Below are 24,672 nucleotides of genomic sequence, written 5' to 3' on the forward strand. Positions count from 1 at the left end.
GTGCCAGAAACCATATTAATTTTTATAGGAACATGCAGAAATTTTGCTTTTATGAGAAAATTATGATCAGGATAAATTATGATCAGATGATTCTGTTCAATCAGGCATTTAGAACAGATACAATAAATATCTTTCATTTTTATAATAATTTGTACAATGTTGTTTCTATAGGTAATGTGATGTTAGTCAGCATAATGAGGTTGTATACCTAGCAACACTACTCAGTAATTGATATCTGAAAGATAGCTTCCTATGCTATAAGGCAATGCTTCCAAACTTGGCTGTGAGGTGCTTGATGGTTCACAACAGATTCGGTTTGTTTAGAATCACCTGCACTGTTTTCACAGTGTTCATGCACTGATACCACCATAGGCAATGACAACAAAATTGACAACATTATACAGTGCAGTTGATATAGGAAATCCCTTCAAACATACAAGAAGTCACAGCCAAAAGCAAACTGGCAGGTGGATAAAGTTTCCACTGAATACCTACAGTTATGTCCCAAAGAAACAAGAAAACATGAAAGAAGAAGACATGAACAAATCAAAGTCACTGTATGTTTTATCTGAGGGAGGAGATTATTAGCCTCTGTCTACCACAATATTCCATATGTTCTCCTCGATGTGTTCCCCAAAATAACTCTCATCGGTCTTCTGGACTTAGTTCTCTCCTGGTGTTTAGAATGCAAACATGTCTGTTCAGAAATTGATGTGGTATATATCTTTGTAGTAGTTGATAATTAATCATTTTCTCTGGTGTTTAATAGACAAATGAATTTTTGATACATTTACAATGAAGGTACCACCAGAATAAATCCTTCCACACCAAAGTCCCTGAATTTGTCAAAAGCTGTCTCCATATGGAAATATATTTTGGCTCAATTTACAATTATGCCCTTGCAAGAATTCAAAGAAAACACACTGGTTAAATGAAATGATGTAATCCATGCTGTCAGGACAATTTGTTAAAAACAATTTGGGCATTAAAGTTAAAGAAAACCTGTTTTGAGTAGTATAGACACTGTTTATTCTACCTTACTTCAAGATCGACCCCAAATTATGATGTTGTTTTGACTAAGCTAATATTGTAACATCTCTGACCAAGAAACTATTTCTTGATGCACACACAATCTCATTACGTCTACCTTGTCAACAACAAAGAAACACTCCGCCAAAGACTTCACCATATGTTGTATAGCTCCCATCCATATACCTAGGGACATTTAAGCTTTCTTCTTAATTCAACTCCTCTGTTCATGCAAAGACAGGTTCTTGAAATCCCTACGTTGGGGATGCTGTCCCTGAAGACAATAGTACATAAACTTGATGAGGAGGAGCAGGAGTATAGCTTGATGTCTTTCCCTAGGTTCTCTTCTCAATCTAGCTTATATGAATTGTTTACACTCCATCATAATCAAAACCCTTGTGATTTCAAATCAAAAAGATAGTATTGAGCAATACGTTTCACAATATCGTGATGTATTTTTACACATCACATTCATCTATTTAATTTAGGATTGCATTACTATCAGATAACATCCCCATGATGCGATATTTAAGCACAGATTTAATTCTCTTCAGTGTAATATCGTACATTAATTTGGATATCAAAATAAGACTTCAAATTGCTTTTTTGAGAAATTGAAATTGATTGATCACCAGCATTTTACTCATTTTGTGCAAAAATTGTCATCAAAATAAAATGAAAGAGCACTTATTTTTTAAAAGATGGAATCTGTCAAGAAAAGATTAAATGTAATTCAGAATTCACTGGATGACAGATCACAGAAATTAAATGATAAAACTGCAATCACAGAAAAGAATTGATGCTTCTCAGTCATAGATGAAAAAGATAAATGCATGTAAATGTAAATGTCAGTTTGCATCAAATACATCAATTTGAAAATGATTGTTGTAAATTGTCGCATCATATGGCACACTATAAAACACAATAATTATTGTCTCAGTATTATGTTTGCAATTTCAATGGGAAGCACATTTGTGATCCACTCTGAAAAAACCATGAACAACTGAACAAGTTGGATTTTTGATATTTCATGAGTGTTTCATGATTGTTTCAAGATATGGATAATTTTGTAAATGATACCTACAAGATTGAATATGGATTATCCTAGTTCCCAGTAAATCTGGTGACTTGTTCCAGGTTTTGTTGGAGTGGGTCCCGTTTTGCAGCATGAAATTTTCGCAAAATCTATATGCCTTCTTATTTTCTTCATTCACATGACAATTTCATGCTTTATATGCCTCTTGTAAGAGTTCTCAAAAACTAAACTAAAAAATGTTTACATTTCTTAATCGCAATGTGGCCATTTTTAAAAACCTTTTTTTACATAAGAACCAAATTTAACAATTTCTTCCAATTCACACCTCCACCAGAGAGTGTCAGTTTTAGCCTGCAATAATAATAGTTATAAAATCATAAACAAGTTTTGCGATATAATATAAAACGAAAACTGCACACCTTGTTTGTTTTGTCAATACAAAATTATAATCAGGCACAACTTGACTAGATGGTCCATTTGAAGTTATTCCTCAAGGGCCCCTTATCCAACACAAGCAAAATTATTACGCTCTGTAATTAGAAGATATGAACACTGCAATAATTTATATTTATATAATATTCACACCATCTATCTTATGTGGGCATTAATTTTGATCACTGCTTTGCTTCAATAGTTTGTAAGATTTAAATGATATCAAATTTAGCATTTTACTATATATTCAGCATTTAAATATAATTCTGGGTGAATGTGAATTTTCAAATCGCAAAAAAAAATCAAAGATTGAGCCTCTTCTTTTAGCCCTTTCAAGTTTTCATTAGCTGCATAGATGAACAAGGACCTAGTTTACAAATTACTTGCATGGGTTGTGATAATTGTAATTACACTATACTCATGAACAGTAAAAAGTGACATGGGTAAGCAAAGCGAACCATTTGTCAAACAAAATAATTTTTCATGTTTTTAATATTATTGCCCTATAGTGACATGATGCTAAAAATTCCATTGAAAATAATTTCTGGTTCTGAAAGAATAAGTGTGGTGTAGAAACAATCATATGAATTACACAATATGAATTACATATATACACAAAGAAATTGGAACACTTTTTGGGGCAATTAATGATCTCAAAAATTAATTTTAGCAACACACTACTCATTCGGCATGATCAATTTAGTCAAGTTGTCTTTCTGCCAGAGTTAATACAAAGATAAATCATAAGATCTTGAATTTAAATTTAAACATATTTTGCTCTGACATAAGTGACTCTAATGAATATAATAATTTCACGACTGAAACACAATATCACACAAAATTTCCTTACATATCTGCATTTCACAGACTTACAAATTAACTGCAATAAGTGCAATCGCAATCAAATCTGTGGACATGTTCAACCACCCTTTCGTAATTTGTCCATGCATCAATGCAGACATTTGATCAAATCTACCTGTTTTACCAAAAATAACTTCACTCACGTACAAGGCGTAATGAGTTCTTGTTCAAGGACGCATTGTTTCTTTCCTGTAATAGCTAATGTATCAATTTAACTGACAAACACATTTTTCCTGCGAAACAAGTCTATATAACCAGTGAGATAACTGAAAACCTTTCAAAATTCAAGTTATTGTTTGTGTAAGAGGCGACTTCCATTTGAAAATTGAATTCATGGCAAACCTTTTTATGTGGCCAATGCTACCATACTCTAAATAAAATAAAATTACTTCAGAAATATCCAGAAAATTCATCTCTTTTTTCACATAGTGTAGCACCCAAATCCAGAAGTCTTGACTTTTGGTAGCTCTTCAAATTGTTCCATTTCTTTCTTTCATAAATACGAGGAGTGTCATTACAATGTAGCTCACTTTTACATTTTAAATCCTTGCATAGAGGTTCTGCAAAAAGGTTATTTGGCAACTTAATGCCATGTGCATCATAATACAAATGTCAAAACATTAGCCACATTAAAGCATATGCATTTCTGATTTCTGTTTAAATAATGAATCGCTTATTATTTTATAATATGTTGAACATTTTTCCATGCATGTAGGATGCGAGTTTGTTTCAAATGTAAAATATAACACTGTTCTAGAAATCATATGGAACAAGTCCATCTTGATGTGCTTAACCCAAAAAACCTCAAAGAACCTCAATCTACTTTTCATCCCACACATCAACCACTGCATGTAACATTGTCATGTTAGCTACATCAGACTACATCAGACAGATGTTGGGAGTAAGTGAACCATATGAGATGCACCAGACGCATATAATACACACTCTCATATCTCAACACTCATGTCAGTGACCCATATAGGAATATGTAGGAGAGTATGGTTTTAACACGCTACCTGGGCATCATTTATCGCTATGTATGACATGTTGGTAGATGCTGTTCATATAGTAAATCCTGAGAAAGCGATTTAATGGATCCAACATTTAAAAATGTTCAGATTGTTGTGATTCTAAGCAAACCTAATGTTTGCAGACAGATTTTCCCCTTGATTTTTAGCATATAAAACACATCTACACAAAGGCCTTTTTGCTTATTAAAGCAATGCACTTCTCAAGTAAAAATTGAAAATCAACTGTGTGACCTGTCACGAGGATTCCAATCCCTAAATTTGTCCCCACATTTATTCCCAAGAAATTTAGGGGATTTCACAATTTTCCTGAATGATCCTCAAGTGGTCCTCGAGTGCAACTGCCATGTGAACAAGCCATTTTGCATTCTTGAATGCTGAGCTTAACCTTTCACTTGGTTTAATCATATTCTTCAATAGAGTTCTGTGGACACGCAGGGATTGGGGATTGACTTAGGAATCTGGATTCTCGAGTACGCCGATCCTCAAGAATTCTGTGACCAGCTGAATACGCCTATTAACAGCAAAACAGTTGAGCATATGGCTATGGTATTAACATGACTTTTTCATGAAAACATTGAGCAAAGAGGTTATACAGCATTAACTTAAAATGGAAGTTTTATGGATGCATAAACCAAATAATCTAGAGGTATCATTTTTTCACCTCCATAAAAGACACGCTAAGATGATGAGTACATGCTCTCCTATTCAATCCTATTTGGTTTAATAAAAGGGAAATCTACACCACATTGAAGTAACATACATGTACTTCTGCTTGTCTGACCTTTTAACATTTTTTACATAGACTCCTACTTTTCATAAGCTTTACATTTTTCACAGCTACTCCTTATACTGCACTGCATAAATGGGTGACGATGTAACATTTCTTACAAGGCACTTGGGAAGAACCTGTTACATTCTACATGATTCCCTAGCTGCAACACATGCATCTTGTTAGCCTCATCATTCCAATACAGACCAATAATTTCCCTAAAGATGTGCACCATCCATACCTCATTTAACCGACAACAAATTGCCTGTGAACCCATAAGAAAGTCAAGTCTCCAGTCTTATCCATCACCTGTCTGCCATTGATCCATTCCTGGTCTAATTTCCCAAGATGAGATTTTTGCTGCTATCCCAACATAAGCCCATTTCTTGTTTTTCTTCTTTCCATTTATATCTTCTTCCACATGAATGTTTGAGCTATGGCTGATTACAAAGCGCAAGTTGAGTGGCACTAACACTGTTGATGGCATGCATGCAGAAAAACATAAACCAAACCAACTTTGGAAAGAATATGGAATTTTCTTTCACAAGTCACTTGATAAACAATGAGTATGTTGAAGGAGAATGTAATATAATTCAGTAATTGCTTTCTGATAAAAGGTTTGATATCAAAAAAACTTGCTTTCAGTTTTTTAACTACAGTATGTAGTTTTCGCTGTTTGATTTTATATTTTATGGTTGGCCTTGAAATTGATAATTTTTGGCTATCAAACTTTACCTACTTCTGTGCCTTCATTTGTTGTTTTTTGTTCCCTCTGCATACTGTTAAATACTGTATTTAACGATCAAGGACTGGAATTGCCAACCTTATACAACGCCCTCATTCGACCAAAAGTTGCCAATGATCAACAAAAGGGCAAGTCCATCACAACATCTTAGGACTTCTTCTGATGAAGATGTGTGTCACACATCGAAAATTCAAGGTTAGTGAATTTTTGTGCTGAAAGTCAGTTTAAACTTTTGGAAATTGTATTTAACTTGTTTCCCCACATCAGGTTGGTATACCTTGCTCTTTTTCTTTCCAGATGTTCGTATATTCAAGGTATCCTCTTGTATCATTTATTGATATATGACATGTTTTGTGTCCTCATCCATTGGATTCACCATTACCCACTTCATATGTTATGGAAAGTTGTTTTCATTTGTTAGAAAGTAGTATGAACCGGAGTTTATCAGGAACAACTATAAATGCAGGTCTTACTGTAGCCTTAATTTTCAAAACAATTTGTGCAAACACTGATCGGAATGCTTCAACAAAGGCTCTGATTGCTTTAAAAAATGCATGCACATGCCGTTTACCCATACATCTTTCGGATTAACCCATATTCAGAAGATAATCCATTTTCAAATAACAAGAATGATTAATGAACTAACCTCCATTTCAAATAAATGTTAACTATAAGTAATCTTAAGCAGATTTCTGTATCAAGTACTGCAACTCTAGATATATGAACACCTCAAGTAGCTTCGAGTTTGGAAGTTATGTCACTGTGTGTTTTAGGTTAGAGTAGCCTCAAAATGGACACACCGTTCTCAGAATTACCGCATAATACGCTTGAACGTGTGTAGAGGTGCCATAATTGGAATGCTCTCTCACACTAGACACATTTTGATGTTACTACCAAAATCAAAGCAACACAAGGTACTGTCTAGTACTCTTACTTATATCATGAAACCACTTCATATAAGCTTCAAGTCATTATATTTAGTCCTGACCTAATTTGCAATTTATAGAACACCTCAACTGTTTCCAATCAAATCCAATTTAATTCACTTTAATTAGCAAAGAAACCAGGCAGCTTAAGTAATATAGCATTCACATAGCAACCGTTAATGCCTTCTACTGCTAATATTACAATACCACGTGTCCATGTACAAGAGATTACTGGCTTTATGTTCAGTATATTATAGACAACCAAAATTGACAATCAAGATGATTGGTTGAATTATTAAAAGTATCCACTGCCTTGGTCCAGATTGAAGGAATTGATATGTTGATGATGTCACCAGATTTCCCATAATGCATTACTGGCTGGCATTTATTCTTTCTCTGAGTGATGCCATGTGACATTCAATGTGAACTTTGTAATCTGTATTGCTGAATAATGCAAAACAGAATCTCCTTGATACACAGAAATAGACATGTACACTTGTCAATGGGCAATAAAACAAGAATACGTTCTAGTTTCTATCATTGAAAGAAAAAAGACATCTTGCTTTGCTAAATAAATACACAATCTACATTCCTGATGCAAAACTTGCAAGGAAAGCTTACATGGCTCAGTTGCAATGTAAGCATCCCTTAAAAGACGACATTAATGTGAAACACTTGTAAATAGTATGAGGGATGGAGTGACCTAGTTTAGATTGAATCAGCCTGGCCTGCCGGCCTACCTGCCCACAGCATTGATTTAATCATATAGTAATGTGGCCTTTGGTCAATCCTATGACATCCTAGACAATGCATCAACAACATTGAGCATCAGTATTCATGCAGTATGGTCAATGGATGTCCTAGTTTTGGATTCATCTATGTAAATAAGTCTTGGGTCTCCGTGTAGGAAAACACAGCTTTCAAGTAAGAAGTGGATTGGTACCTCTTAAATCTAGACTTTGGTGAGTCCTTTCAGATATTGTTACTGAAGCGTTTTTCCATAAAAACGTCTAAACTTTGTGATATTTGCTGCTCATTAATTCAGACATTAAAAAATACCCTGAAACGAGGACACTTTTGTTGTGATTTTGTGAGTATTCTAAAACTCTAGTACAGCCTGGCTACTTGGTTGGGGACCGACACTTTATTCATAAATTTGAGTTCTATATCACAGTATACAATTTTCCCAAACTGAGAGAAAAGTGTATGAAACATACCGTTGACCTACAAATATGGACACACACACATCTGAATCCAAAGTGATAAATATAGACACAAATAACACACAATATCATAATTAAAATGACTGCAGACTAGTTCAATAGATAGATTTGATCATTTGGCTATTTTTATCGACATATTTTTAAAGAATAAATTGGTTGAATACCTAACTTGGCAAACATGCCCCAATAGCAAAGCCTAGTTATTTACATTTGAAGGATTTATGCAATCCACATATAGAAGTTCTTAATTGAAAAGGAAGTTAAGGAAATACACTATGATTTTAAAGTACACCCTACACATCTGATTTCAAAGTCTCATTGATTTTTAAGTAATGAGGAACACTGTCTTCTCTGTCAAGAAGTGGTTTTATGTTTATAGTTAGCTGACTGAGTGGGAAACTTAAAAATCTCATACTATATTTAGTACAGCCTATATAGTAATACTTGAATATGTCTAGATTACTAATAAATGTATGGCAATGCATAGCCTGTAGTTATGTATGGCTAATGCTGGCTAATGCCTGTCATCTATAGGGTACTTGATAAACTATTTCATATGCTGTAATTGGTATCCTTGCAGCCCTACTTGCAATATGTATGCTGCTATTCCTACTTGTATCAAATATGGCTGATGAAACTGACATAATTTGTCGTAAAACTAGATATGGATTTATTTGATTCCAAGTAATAATTTACAACAAATCTCTTACATTGTACATTAAACATTACTTTCACATAAATTCTTTAGCAATATTTTTCAGGGACTCAAGCTTTTAAAAAAATGCATATGAAGCTAAATTTCTTTCGATACCATTTACAAAATCTCTTCAATCAAATAATAATACTTTTTCAATGAAAATATATAGAAACATACAGCTTTCACTGACTTTGTATTTCCTTTTATACAAACACACAGGCCTCCTGAACATTGCAGCAAACACTTGATTATGGCTTGTGCTTCTCGCGAATCAGATTTTGTAATCGAAAACCCGACGCAAATCCTTCCTTTAGTGACAAAAGATGCGGCGGAACCGATTCTCAAGAGGGTAATCTTAGCTGAAGATTGCTGGGGAGTCACACTTTGGGTCACCTACATAACATATTGACATGCTAGTTCAACAAAGCTGTATGTGCTATGACTGCACTGAACGATTTTTGAGATATAGAATCTCAAATCATCATGCTTAGACTTCTGAAATAATTTGTTAGGTGATCTATATCATTGGGCTATTCCAATTTAAATCCATAACCCCTTATGGAAGACATGACCTTAATTTCCCACACAGGGGTGCAGGTTTCAAATGGAGTCACCCCTTTAATAACTTCATTTGAAATTTACACTCCCTGTGTAGGAGATTAACATCATATCTTCCATATGGGGTGTATGGATTTCAATTGGAATAGCCCATCTCAATGACCACTATCTCCAATCTTGACATCTTTACAGTGCTAAAGGAATAATCTAAAAATGCAAATTGTACCCATTTTTACTGATTCATCTAAGGAGCTACATTACATGACATTCTGTCCTTGCACGAAGGAATCTCCTGTTAATGCACAAATCCTCACTGATACTTCATTCATCTATCTGCTATTATCTTGTCTATATCAATTTATTTTTGTAATGGCTTCAATTTTGTTGACTTAAATGGCAGCTTCAAACAGCTTATAAGTAGTCAATATTCTTGAAAATTTCACACGGAATTCCCAGCAAATAAATCATGTTTCACAAATGTTTGTATCAAATGGTTGTATCACATCAAAAGAGATAAATTCCACAAGTTAATGAAAAATGCGGCGGGAAATTTGATGAATTATGGGTTTATTACTCCGAAAATCAAAATTGCAAATGAGAAACATGTAAGAATGACTTAGGCATTTAGCGTAGCAGGCTGACGATATGTGTTTGGGAATGTGATGGAAGATTGATACACATTTTTACCTCTCAATATCAAACAATATTGTTACATTTCAATATCCACCAATATTGTTACAATGCTGCAAGCAAACGGGACACAAATCCCCTGTTACAAATGTTTTTTTTCATTTGAAAATTGATTTTCACAATATCACAAAACCTGGAAACCCACCAGCATCTATAGCTCTATTCCTGTGTCCTTGTCATGAATACAATAGTTTACAAGTGTTCATTTCTTGAGGGACAAGAAATCTACAGATTTTGTTAAAGAGATAAGATGTTTTAGTAGCAGGTAGTTTGGGAGTTGTTTCCTCTGAGTATACATACTTGTGATGGTAAAAGCTACTAGTCAGTTTTCATTTCAACAAACTGACAAGAAATTAACTCAGGTAAGTAGTATGAGCAACTTTTGTCATGAAATGTAGAGTGTGCTCCACATGGTATGTGTAATGTAAATGCGGATTAGGGGTGCAATAATATTTGCCATCTCAACAATTGCATCTAACTTTTAAAATGGATGCAAACTGATCCAATCAATACAAAAGTGGCAAATGTGAAATTGCTATACAGACAAATATAATGTGCCATAAAGCATTTGCCATTTGAAACTTGGCATTTACCCATAACTTTTCAACCAAGTGTACTACAGACAGGAGGATTTTAATTTGATGATGACAATATCTATAATTTCAAACTTGCCGACTTTGGCCTGGTTGGATCATATTGTATTACATATTGCTGTGAAACAAATGATTTTCATTTTGTTTTCATATGAAATTTGCATAATACTTGGGGTATTTGGAGTGGTGGTTTTGGCAGGATGATGGAAACCAACTTCCTATTTCAGAAGAAACGGATCAATTTGATTAAGGCACCTATATATACTTGAACACCAAGCTCACCTGCTATCAGCATTTCCCATTCCATATACATGGTAAAATGCACACATAACCTGAAAAGTTCCTTCTTATGATGGGCAAGATTCTGCATGCACCTAATGCCAAGAGGTGCTTACAGGCAATTTGAAGAAATAAACCACAGTTGAGGAAGTTTCTTTGATGAAAAGCTGGCACCTTTCTTAATTCTTTTAAGCTTTGCTGAAGCCACAAACCTACACTTTGTGCTTCACCTTGAGTGTGGTAGTGACATCAGTGCTTTTAGACGGTTGCGCTGCAAGTGTCAACAAGAAACCTTGTATGCACGTGTATGTACATTCTGCGAAACAAGGTTAGCAACCAGCCAAATATGCACCTATGTCATTACCAAACTCAAGAAGAAACAAAAGTATAGCTGACATATGGATGAGCTGATTCAGCTTATACAAAGTAGCATGACTTATACCTGGAAGTAAATGATCTCTGGATATCTTCGCTGCCCAAGTAAATACCATATATTCCTTAGTTACTGGTTCACTCTTGGATGTGTCCTGAAATCTTTCACTTAAAATATTTAGATGACGTAGACTATTCCACACAACACCTCTGCATCAAGATCAACCTAGTAGGCTCAGTCAGATCTGGATGCTGTGAGCATCCTAAACTACTCAAATTCAGCATGTTTCTATTTAAGCATCCACAAATTTCGCTCTTCAAATTTTGTGAACCATTTACTTAGGATTTTTTTTAAATTTTTTGATTACAGAATGCTCATCACCTTCTCTTGCACATTGTATATTGCAATCACAGCAGCAGACTTCTATAAGAAGATAAGTCCAGTATAAAGTCCAATATCTTTCCTTGGCCTTTTCCTGTGGCAAAAGACATCATGTTTTGGTTGTTCTTGGCCTTGAAAGTGCAGTATATATACATAGATTCAGAGGTGTTGTGTGCACAATCCAAAACTTTCTACAAACCTGATCACAAAACCATCTTCCAGAAAGAATCTCACCGGCTACTTCTATTCCCTTGATGTCTCACTGATGCCTCTCAGTCACTGCCATTGGTGTTCATAGAACTTTACAATGTATAATGTGACATGCACTTGACTTGGGAATTACAGGACATTTAGCACTCATTGGCATGCTATCTTACCTTCTAAAGTATTGAGTGTAAACCTGAAGTTGTCAAGGTTGTTATATGATGGCATCGGTGGGGGTGATGTTACCGACAAACCCTCCATGCCACTTCCACTGTCTAAATTCTATATAAAAACAAAAACAATGGATAAATTGAAGTTAATAATAATACATCACAACTTGAAATATGTTTTTAACTTTGAAACCATTCTGGATAATGAACTTACCAATAATTTGTCACTCACTATTGGTAATGTTATGACTGGCACACAGCACATCATCTTCTGTCTCAAACTAAAACCTCAAATAATCTGCATGAAAACATTCTGTATGCTACCACTCTGAATATGTGATGGATGAATTACAATAATAACATGCTTAATGAGTATCAGAATGAATGTTAGACCAATTGTAAGCTAATCAAGTTGTGCAGATGTCATTCCTACACGTACCAGGTAAAAAATGTTGGCTCCTGATTACGAAGTGACACTAGATACCACTCTTTCAATTAAAAATACAGTGCAACTGTCACAGAGAACTTTCGCCAGAAAGCAAAGGTTACATCGCTAATGAAAGCTGTACTAGCCCCTGTTGCTTTGTTTGATACATTAGCGCAACATAAATATCCATGTTACAAATATGTAAACTAGAGTAAAGGAAGGAAGTCCTATCAACAAGGTAACTGGTTGACCAACTTTAGATGACAGCAAGTAACATACTTTGCTCGCATCACTTGTAATAAGGGGTCAAGTGGATTTGCTGATTTGTGATGACCATGAAGCACTCTGACTATCCCATGACAACCCACTAGAAAAGCTACGTTATTTGACAATATTATTAATTCAACACACGCCCACGACTCTTGTACACTTCTCTGTAAGTGCGCATTATATTGCTCGATCGTTTAACACTTTATAGATAGCAACTTAAGCAGAGCCTATTAAAGAGTGCTTTATATTGCTTATAAACAGAAACATAGTCAACAATTAACATGAACTAACTAAGAGCTAAGAGTTGTCTTTAACGGTTATCAAAATCGTTTTTCATCTAAAAGGAAGCATATTCTCAGGTATAGTCACTGACATAGCAACATGGAGGCACGGAGGTGGAAGTCATACTCACACACTTCATCAAAATCAAAATTTGACAAACTCTATTGAAAAGGTGTCAAACAATAAGCACCCAGATCAATCTTGGTTTCCCCTTTCCGGATTAAATGACTCGAAAAATTCACCTGCATCTGTCGTTTTAGGCACTTTACTTGTTCAGTATTGACACATTTAACTTCAAATGATGTGAGTGCAGTAGTATATCTTGCTGTCAAACCAAAACATGTATATATATCAGTGCATTTTCTTTATTTCACTCATCAGGTGAAACCAAGTTTCCTGCTACGTTTATCATCATTGCATCTTTCGATCTTGGTGTCAAAGAATTACCAATCCAAGTCATTCAACAACTTCCAATTTACGGTCCTTATGTTCTCTTTCATAATAACCAACAACAACATTGGACTACGTCATTCCAAATGTGACTGGGAACTTTTCATGCTTTATACAGAACACTTTGACTGACTGCTTTTAAAACAGCAAGATGAGATAGGAAAAATTTGCATGCAATAAAACATCTATGGTCAGTCAATCACACAGGAGTTATTGACAATAGGAAGCTTTCTTGTGAGACTTGAAACTTGAACCACTCATTTCTCCTTGTCAATAAAGAAGTAGAAAAAATATAATTTCCAGGGATGAATGCCCACGCATAATAAAAAAATCCAAGATTTCTGCCCACAAAAAGCTAAACAAGGCTTAAATTTCAAAAGCTCATAAATCGTTTGTAGCGATAAAGTGCAAAAAACAGGAGCAAATTAAGGTGAAAAAGAAACAATCTGCCAAAAGGAGGAACACTCATGTGCCTGAATTTCGAACCATGGGCCTTAGTATGAGGCTTCTCTAGATTACTTGAAAGCTCGGTTTGTTAGAGTGCAGGTCTAGAGATCTCCTGGTCCTGGGTTTGAATCATTTTTTAATCTAATTTTCCCTCTTTTTGAATTGCATATATTTACCTGTGTCATATTTTCTAATTCTCCCAGCCATGATCCCAGTATCTTGTCCAAATCTTGCTCTTGATCACTGTCTAATTCAGCATCCATATCTCCTGAGTGCTCGCTGCTGTTATCTCCTTGGTCACTCCTATAAAGGTACACAAAAATAAACAAAAGTTGCAAAGGTTAGCTATTAAGTAAGCTTCTTGGAAGCATCACACATATACTGTACATCAAATACCATAAAAATTGCTGAAAACATTTTACTACAAAGTCTTGGAAAGTTAAGTTTTCCTAAAATTTTATAATTGAATCATGTCATGGTATTTGGCTTGTTGGCACCATTGGAAAAAGGGAATTGTGAGCCAACAAATTTTTGGTACAAGTATGGCATTCTGGAGATGCCTTCCCAGATATGACAAAGTAATTTATAGACAAATATAAGTGACACAAAGTTGGTAAGATTTATAATCCTAGGGTATCATCTCCCCATCATATTGAACATGAAGAGTCAGTCAGCAGCCTGGATGCCCTTTCCACCAGCTTGTACTGATGGAATGAAAAGAAATATAAATATAAAATACAAAAGGCATCAATGTAATTGCTTCCAAAAGCACTTATATAAGACATTTTGTGACCTACTGCTAAAAATCTGAATAAATTCCACAAAATTCATGAAATATTTTGTTAATGTAAACAACAGAGGAATTCACTTGAAGAACCAAATGACCTGCCCTTTTCAAAGCCAAGTTTTATTTAGCTAAACAAACTACCATCATGACAGGTTTGTAGATAACTTCAGCAATATTTCATTGTAGTTACAAGGCAGATTTCAAATCCAATTTGTCCTGAGACAAATTGGACATCAAACCTCTGGCAAGGTCTGATGAGGTCAAGCAGCAGAGCGGTCAGTGACACTTGACCATCCATCAGTGTAGTACCATCACTTTGACCATCTTTGCTAACCAGGCCTCGAAATAAGCCAGAATTTCTGAGGGCCATTTGGGCCCTTGATCTTAAATGTTTGAGGGCCCTCACAAATTTTTGGGGGCCCAAATTTGGGCCATTGATTTTAACCTATGTGACCCCACAAAAAAGTGAGTAACTGTGCAGGAGCCTAAGGAAAATAAAGAAACAAATAACCCATATGTTAACATTCAAATGAATAGATTATTTAATAAGTAGGAGTAATTAAGTAATTAGGAATTAATTAATATACATAAAGAAGTACTAGAAAGAATAGAAAGAGAGAAGCCCAAAGAAAAAAAGAAATAGGGCAAGCAACCTTTTTAGATGATGCTGGTTTTTTGTTTTGTTTTCAAAAAAAGTTTTTATTTTATTTTGAATTGATTTGTTTTTTGTCATTAGTATCAGTCCCGGTTAATCAGTCTTTTTTCATTTCCTTTATATCTCCAATTTTATCAAAATCAAAAGTGATTTAATATGCAAAAGTCATGCAGTGCTATTATAAACCCGCCACAGTGACAGAACCTCATTAATATTCATGACCTGCTGTATTATAGTGGTGTATTGTGTTATCCCGGAAGTACCAAAAAACACGATTTTATGTGAAAAAACAGAGTTATTACACCTACTTTAACATCATAACTATCTAATATTATTAAAGATCTAAGTAAATAACAATGTTTTTGGCCTTGAATTTACTTCAATTCTCCCGAAATGTGAATTTAGAATGCAATATAGTCGGCGATTTGTTGGTGTTGCATGACTGTTGAATTCTGCAGTAAGCTCGAGTCCGTAAGTGATAAAAATTGCCACAAATTTTGCGGGCCCTTTGGGCCCGCCGGATGTATCTTTTGCGGGCCCTCGCTGATTTTCGGGGGCCGAGGGCCCGAGGGCCCGCCTTATTTCGAGGCCTGTTGCTAACTATACCTTTGATAGGCAGGTCTGAGGATACCAAATTACAATGCTATCCACCCACAGTAAAAAAAAAAGGAAGATGTGGCTCCTCCTTGGTATGTACTGTCAAACAGGGCTAAAAATACTTTTTGATTTAGAAGACTATGAACAGATTCTACCAAAGTAGCCCTCTTGTGTAGTTTGCAGCCCTCTTGTGTAGTTTGCCATTAGCAAAATATTTTTCACTGGGGGAGGGGCTCTTTTGTTTGAAATTTGGGGAGGAATTATTCCTTATTGCTCACATATCTAGCAGGTGCTTTCAAATATTTGAAAGGTAACTCGATAAAAGCCATCATGTCTTTTCCTCAAGAATAAATTATTTCCAATTCTGATGTGGCTTTGTAAATGTCACCAATGTTTAAACACTCCTCTCACTTCCAACATGACTTGGAAGTAGATACAGGCATGTGAGAATAAAGTATTTGCCTCATTCAACTACTCATCATGATAACCTAGAAAGCAAAAATAAGGTGTTAACTTGAAGGAAAAGTTGTAAAAATAAAAGATTTCAAGTAATCTTGTTTATTCTTTCTGCTATAGACCGATAAGTCGGTAGTTAACATAAAATTATATATAGGCCAATGATAAGATAAATTTAAAAATAACTCTTATATACCTTTAAATATGTTTATGTTTGAAATTTAAGCCCTATTATACATGCTTGCTGTCCGATTGTCTACATTTGAAAAAGCGGACTGACATAAAGAGAATTGACCACCGCTTGAAATAATACCCTCTAACATGTTTTATTGCAATCTTCTCTATCTGGGATATCAATCATCAAGACAGTACACCTTGAATATTATCCATTTAGATTCATTTACAAGTAAGCAGGTATTAGGTTCAACTAATAGCACACATTTGGGATTTCTTTCTTAATTCATAGCCTGATCAACTACATATGATTAAATATATAACCTTTTTGATATATTGCTGTCTACTGAAGATAGCATTAATGCAAAACTCAACAGATGATTATTTCAAATAAAGTATCATTATTGCAATTTGACCAAATGTGGTTTTGCAAATCATACAAGGGTTAACTGTTTCATTTTGAAGTGATATTGACCTCAAATAACAAAATTTCATCAGCAATGAGATGAAATACCAAATAGAATCCTACTTACATGATGACAATATGCAACATTTTCATTTTGTTTGTTTGTTTATTTCGCCTTTAATCTGGGACACTCAATCAGTTAAATTCTTCCTTGAGGCACAGGGAAGAATTGAAGAATATGAACTATTATTTAAAGCTCTCTTTTGGGTTGCAGGCACTAATAATTTCCTTCAAATAGAATAACTAAAGTAGATTTCAAATGAAAATAACGTCCACATAGGAATCTTAATGAAATGTGTGCTTTGCTCGCTTTTCTCTGTTAGCTTTCTCACATTTTTAGAAAAAAAGAAGAGTGTCGTATGAAAACAAGATTTACTAGCTTTATGAGTGATTGTCTGCATGGAGAACTAGTCCCATTGTCACTCATTGTCAAACACTCCAATTTGACATTTAAAACACTAGTATTATCAGGCCCATACACTTGCAAAGTAAACATACGTTCTCTTCACAAATTTAAACATAAATATGCCATCCAGATTATATGATGTGTATGATATTAATTTATATGTGCAGTGTATATTATTGGCAGCTGCCTGTAGCACAATTTCAATTGTGTCTACATGTTTTGAATATGTATACAAAAGTATTCTATGACACTGAAAGAAAACATGTTGCATGTGATTTGAGATCAATTTGCCACAATTCTCTGATTGAAGTATCCTTGGCAAGCCAGTGTACGTAAATGCCATTTCATTTACAATCTTTAGATAAATGTCATCCATAGAACTGGAGTAGTAGAACACTATTTAACATCTTGTCTATTGTACAACACTGTTTGTATGAACATAATGTTACATGAAACCAAATTTTGTGGTTCACAAATATTCAAAAAACCTACTGTTGAGGAAATATTTGTATCAGAAATGTAAAAAAAAAAAGCACAGTGATGTATAAGTGTGCTACGCACAGGCACAACACCTAGACGTTGATCCACAAGCCTCAGCACACGTACAGGTGCACATCAAATACACATCAAGGTTTAACCATTTTTATGACAATTCTGACTGAGCTGACAACCAATATTTGATGATTACCGATATCTGCATTTGGGTGTTTTTTTTATTATAAATACCGTATTGTTTGTAATAAACGCTCCCCCTCTAATAAACGCCCCCCTCCAATTTTTCTGTGAAAAATTGACAAAAATGTGAACATTTCCATGACATATCGTGTAGGTAAGCTTAAAACTTGCATCAGTCATGTCAGTCACGATCGCTAAATTGAATGGACAAAACCTATTATGACTCAATTCCCATCCATTTCACTGCCTAATTATGGTAGAATTTCACTAATTCCATGCACTTACAGGTGTAATTTTGTTGTATTCCCCACGAAAATATCATTTTCCGTGGGCGCCGCCATCATGTATAGTGTGAATCCCTCCTTTTAATAGGAGCACCACCGGGAAATTTAACATGATTTTTAAGCTTTTTTCACTGACAATTCACTTCCAAAAAACGCCCCCCTTTTGGAAAAATGCAACGCCCCCGGCGTTTATTACAAACAATACGGTAGTTTACACCAGAATGATAGAACTAAATTACTTCTTGAATGCTAACATTGATGAAAATTCATATAATATGAAGCTCCAAAAATCAATACTAAGTCATAGGATATTTGGATGACTCCCATCCCCTCAAAGTCTCCCGAGGCCTGTATGCTAGCTAAAGTTCCCAGGTCATGATCAAGATTTGCCCTCCTTTTCATACATGAATGACCAAAAATTAAAAATTGCTGCTTTTGATAATTGGAATATACCATACATGAGCATCTGATATGGTGCTGCATCCCATTTGCAATTTATGGCACATTTATGGGCATTATTTCTGCTACATTACACCCGATTAGGTTTGTGTGCATTTGCTCTTGCTTGCATGTAGATCATATTGCAGATTAGAGTAACGGTTTTATGCTTACTTTTATTGTATTATCATATAAAAATACAAATAAACCAAATAAAACCATAAATAAATGCCATTTTCAGCTCATTCAATGCTGCCACAGTCATAATGTGATCTTGCCTACACATAAAGCACATACACAGCATAGCAAAAATTCAAATAAAATTATCTTTGCTTCCTACATGCACAGGATAAATAGAAAATATCCAGTACATTATGCATGAACAAAAACTGCAGTTTTTACATTGATCGTAAGAAAAATAATTTCAACATAAATATCACATTTTGATATTCAGACAATTTTCTACTCTCCCAGCTTTTTGTATGAGTAACATAGCAATCTGGCAGTTACAGCCCCAAGCAAAACTTTCCTTGCTTTTATATTTAATACCACATGGTTATAAACCCATATGGGAAAAACATTTTAAAATTTAATTCAATTTGTGTTATTCACTAAACAATGAGGACAAAAACTACATTTCCTGAAATTGACTCAATCTTTGCCATGCAGATTGTGTGCAAACTTTGCTTCCTGATATAGAAAGCTTTTATCCTGCATGGGTGAAGCTTTCTTTTATCAAAAGGTTAAACCACACCTAGAGTTAAAAAGATATAGCTATGATTTATGGATATTTGAATTGAATTCTAACATTATCTCACTGAAGTCACTAGTTTTATATTCACATAGGGCATTTCTTCAATCAGATTAAGATGAAAATCACAAGTCGCCTGTCACATACACGCCATTCTTTTTACGTAAACACCACATTTTTTCCCATTGGTTAAAATATTCATCCAATATTCACCCAGACACTTTCCTGTTCTATATCTGTCTGTAAACACTTCAAAAAATGGGTTAAATTTACCGAAATAATTACTCTAAAAATATGAGTCACCCATAGGGGGCAGGTGTAACGAACCACAATGAATGATAGATTGCAGTGATTTTTGCTATAATTGGTGTCAATTTCACCAATTGTAAGATTAGCATCCTCCCACACCAGCCCATATTTAACCACCTAATAATTGAGCTTATAAATGTCATGTTATTTTAAACTGGTGAAGAGCATGTTGGAGCAAATATAGCAATATGGCATAGGAGGGATGTTGTTTTTAGAGCATTTGAAAAGTGCAATGTCAGAGTTTGAGTACACAAGAACGTGTAAGTCTGGCAGTGATATCAGGGTAAGAAATGATAACATCAAGTATTGGTGATACATGCTGAAAATAACGCAATCCAATGGCTGATCAGTTGGCCCAAAAAACACTTAAATTGTAATATTTCACAGACAACATAGGCCATCATTGCAATATTAGTCAATGTGGCTACAGCCCAGATCGTGCACACTACACTGTATGATGTATTTTAAATGTTAATCATAAAATCAACTAGAAGGCTATATATTTGTACACAAATACGGCTATACCCGCATGTTATCGGTGTACCCAAACTTACAGTCCTTCTTTGCTGAGGACTTAAAAAAAAGGTGAAAGTCCAAGTCACAAGCTTTAATTGAATGTAGGTTGCACTGTCGTAGCACTTGAAATAAAGACATTGTAAAAAGTCCCCTCCCAGGGGAGTCTCTCTTACTCACAGTGAGGCTATGCAATATGATTACGGGGAAACTATTCCAGAGGGAGTATGTAAATTAAATGGAACAGCCATTTCAGAGGGAGTATGTAAATTAAACGGAACAGCCTTTTTTGGGCCATTTCAGAGGGAGTATGTAAATTAAATGGAACAGCCAATGGGTATGTAATTTAACTGAACAGCCTTAACGCTTCACGCTGGTATTTCCAATTATGATAATATAATACGATCTGTCTGTTTAGTCCTACGGGTGTGGGTGGATGGGTGTGGGTGTTAGTAACAATATAATTCTCATGTGCTATCTGTGTACAAATTCTGAGCCCGGAAGCCGCTTTCTTTGATGAGAACGGCCCGCCCTTTGTTTTAACATTTCGGGCCCTGGGGCCCATAATATTTGACTTATGAGGCCCATGTACATAATTATGTTGAAGTATAATTCTTTAGTGCTATCAGTAGACCCAAGCTGGCCATTGTAGCTACTTTATTTACTGAGTAACGACCGGCCCTATGTTTTAGCGTTTGGGGCCCTGGGGTCAATATTTTGTGATATATGGGGCTCATATGTACACATAACAATGTAATTCTCAGGTGCAATCTGTGTATAAACTCTGAGCCATAAAGCTGGTTTATATGATGAGAAACGGCCGGGCCTTTTGTTTTAACATTTGGGGCCCTGGGGCCCAATATATATGACTTATGTGGCTCATGTACATATGTTAAAGTATGATTCTCAAGTGCTATCAGTAGACTCAAGCTGGACATTGTAGCTGCTTTATTTACTGAGTAACTGCCGCCCTATGTTTTAGCGTTTGGGGCCCTGGGGCCCATATTATGTGACATATGGAGGTCATATATACATATGACAATATAATACTAAAGACATATCTGTGTACCAAATCTGAACCCTGTAGCTACTTTATTTGCTGAGAAACGGCCGGCCCTTTGTTTTAACATTTGGCCCCTGGGGCCCCCAGCATTGTACATCTGGGGCCAAAATGGGCAAAAGGCACATCTACAACTTAGGGCCCATACATATGCCACATATGAGCCCTAGTGATCTTGTACTCTTAGAGCTAGGCTTGTCAATCTGTTGCACCATATTTTAACATTTGGGCCCCTGGGGCCCATAATATATAACATATGGGGCGCTTGTATATTTGTAAATATAGAGCACCCCTAGGGCTATCAGTGTACCAACTCAGGGCTCTGAGGCTGCTTCATTCGATGAGAAATGGCGTGCTTTGTATTTTCACATTTGGGCCCCTGGGGCCCGTGACCTTTGACCTCTAGGGCCAAGATGGGCAAAAGGCACTTCTACGGGGTAGGGCCCATAAGTGTACCACATATGGGTCCTGGGGCCCTTGTAGTTTTAGCGCTAGCCTTGACAGAATGATATGTGTTTGATAGGAGGAGAAGGAGATGGAGAAGGAGATGGAGAAGGAGAAGGAGATGGAGAAGAAACCACAGGATGGGAAGATACCCTGCATGCTATTGCATGCGGGTATAAAAACAGTTCTTGCACTGGAGAGTTTATTCTCACACTCTAATGGATTTAGAATGAGAAAATATTGTTTGGTAGCATACTACACATGAATTAATTGACAAAATTTTATACTTGCATTATGTCATTTATCAACCAATGGTGACTTTGCCGCCATGTACCTCACTTCACTACTAATTTAATATTAATTAACACAAGAAAGACTCAGAGTAAGTTTATTTTAGCATTTCGGGATCTATCAAATCATGATGATTGAACTTGAGAAAGTGAAAAACTAAACCACAGTGTTCAGCAAACGATATGCTGTCATAGTTGTTTACCTTTCAATAACTGGTGCAACAATACTTTGGTATGTATAACTATTGACACCCAGAACCTTTAGTTTCTATGATACAAGTTCACAAGCCACACTTTTAACCATTTTTTACCTTATTAGTATTTTTAACTGACTATTATCATAAAACCACGGATTTTGTGGGTGTATAGAACATATAGAATGAAGCGTACACTGTCAGGCTCAGATAAGCGGGGGGAAGTCTTGGAACCGCACCCCCAAATGTGTAAAAGTATACAAAAGTCCCAAAATATGACAATTTATGATCGTAGCGAGCAAAAAAATAGGGTTTTTTACGCTTTTTTGGCCAAAAAAGGTCCAAAATTTTGAGGAAAAGTCCACTTTTTACAAAATCACCCCCCCCTGGAAAAAAAGGTCCACTTTTTCAAATTCAGCACCCCCCAAAAAAAATCCTGCGTCACGGGCCTGGTACGCTCTGAGAGTGTGCTATGTTTTCTTCCTTTGTACGCATATTTTTTTAACTACAGGCATAAAACTGTTATTCTAAAAATAAATTTAATTGAACTAAAATATAAATTGCACAAAAATAGTTCATGTTTTTTAAAAATGATTTTTGAGCTTTCAAAGCTTTTTTCCAAGTCTGTTTTGCCCAGCTATGCTAATACATTAGCTAGCATAAGTAGCATTCATGCAAATTTAGTTAGCATTTTATTGAGATACATTCAATTCAGACAAAATATTACTCACACACATGATGCACATTTGCATCAGCTGTGTGTCAAATAATGAAGTCACACCAAACATTATGCAAATTGTGAAAATCATGTCATCAACCACTATGATCAATTACCCCAAGACAGAGAAACACAAGGAAGCACATCAACCAAACAATTTTTTGCCACACTCTCAGCCATTGGATACGGTCGAGATTTATTTGCAAGCATTAATGAAATCATAGATAATCATAATTTTGATCATCTATGATGAAATACACATTGATTTTAATAAAATGTAATGTATTATCAATTATAGCAAACTAAAGGCTTCAGCAAAGCAATCATAATATTTATGCAAAAACAGAAAAGCTGGATTGTGAATTACCCCAAAAAGCTGGAAGTGAAGTACTTTGTAGCCAATGTAAACAAGCTGGTGTGAATTACGCCAATCGCTGAAAGCGGAAATTATATAAGCATAAGCAAAAAGCGGATTGTGAAATTACCTCAAATAGCTAAAAGTGAGATACTTTGGAAGCAAAAGCAAAAGCAAAATTTATTAGCTGAAGCCTTCAGCATTATTAATTAGAAGATTTAATATTTGATGCAATTGGCTGGAGCCCGTGAGAGATTCTCGAGCTTGCAGGAGAAGTTCCTAGAAAAATTTTTAAAATTGAAAGGATATTTTTAATTATTATATTATTCTTTCATTTTCGTACTGTAAATAACATAATATTACATGTACATATATAATTATTTTGACATAATTCAATATATAAGTCAAATTTATCACTCCACCATCTGAACCGCAGATTTTCAATGCCCGTGCCACGATGAGTATTGAGCAAACACGCAAACATGCACCCCTTTATTGGGGATGGTGGGTGGGTTAAAATCTTCTGACCGAAGCCAATGAAGGCTGATAGTGATGTGATTCCTCTTTTGCGACCTGAGCAACGAAACAAACAAAATGGCCCGCTCTGATTGGCCGAAAAAACGTGATCCAAACAAAGGTTGCTACATGCCAGCCATCAAAACAAATGTGATGACCTCTACGAGCTACGACCTTTAACACGAGGTCAACATTGGACGCTAGCATTTCTCTGCAGGGATAAATCGGATTCTTCATGATGGGTACATTCAGAATCGTTATTACCCCAAGACAGAGAAACACAAGGAAGCACATCAACCAAACAATTTTTTGCCACACTCTCAGCCATTGGATACGGTCGAGATTTATTTGCAAGCATTAATGAAATCATAGATAATCATAATTTTGATCATCTATGATGAAATACACATTGATTTTAATAAAATGTAATGTATTATCAATTATAGCAAACTAAAGGCTTCAGCAAAGCAATCATAATATTTATGCAAAAACAGAAAAGCTGGATTGTGAATTACCCAAAAAGCTGGAAGTGAAGTACTTTGTAGCCAATGTAAACAAGCTGGTGTGAATTACGCCAATCGCTGAAAGCGGAAATTATATAAGCATAAGCAAAAGCGGATTGTGAAATTACCTCAAATAGCTAAAAGTGAGATACTTTGGAAGCAAAAGCAAAAGCAAAATTTATTAGCTGAAGCCTTCAGCATTATTAAT

At 35.3% G+C, this 24,672-nt stretch overlaps 1 protein-coding gene across 1 annotated transcript in view; it reads right to left on the reverse strand.

The window, feature by feature from the left end:
• The window catches only part of LOC140144499 (uncharacterized), a 175,455-nt gene that overhangs the window by 56,473 nt on the left and 94,310 nt on the right, over window positions 1–24,672 (reverse strand). Inside the window, exons 2-3 of the mRNA XM_072166309.1 lie at window positions 14,050–14,176; window positions 12,001–12,109 (exon numbers count right to left, since the gene is read on the reverse strand). Coding sequence (XP_072022410.1) covers window positions 12,001–12,109; window positions 14,050–14,176 — 236 coding nt within the window. The remainder of the gene's footprint in view (window positions 1–12,000; window positions 12,110–14,049; window positions 14,177–24,672) is intronic.

Source organism: Amphiura filiformis, unplaced genomic scaffold, assembly GCF_039555335.1.
Source record: "Amphiura filiformis unplaced genomic scaffold, Afil_fr2py scaffold_59, whole genome shotgun sequence".
Lineage (NCBI taxonomy): Eukaryota > Metazoa > Echinodermata > Ophiuroidea > Amphilepidida > Amphiuridae > Amphiura > Amphiura filiformis.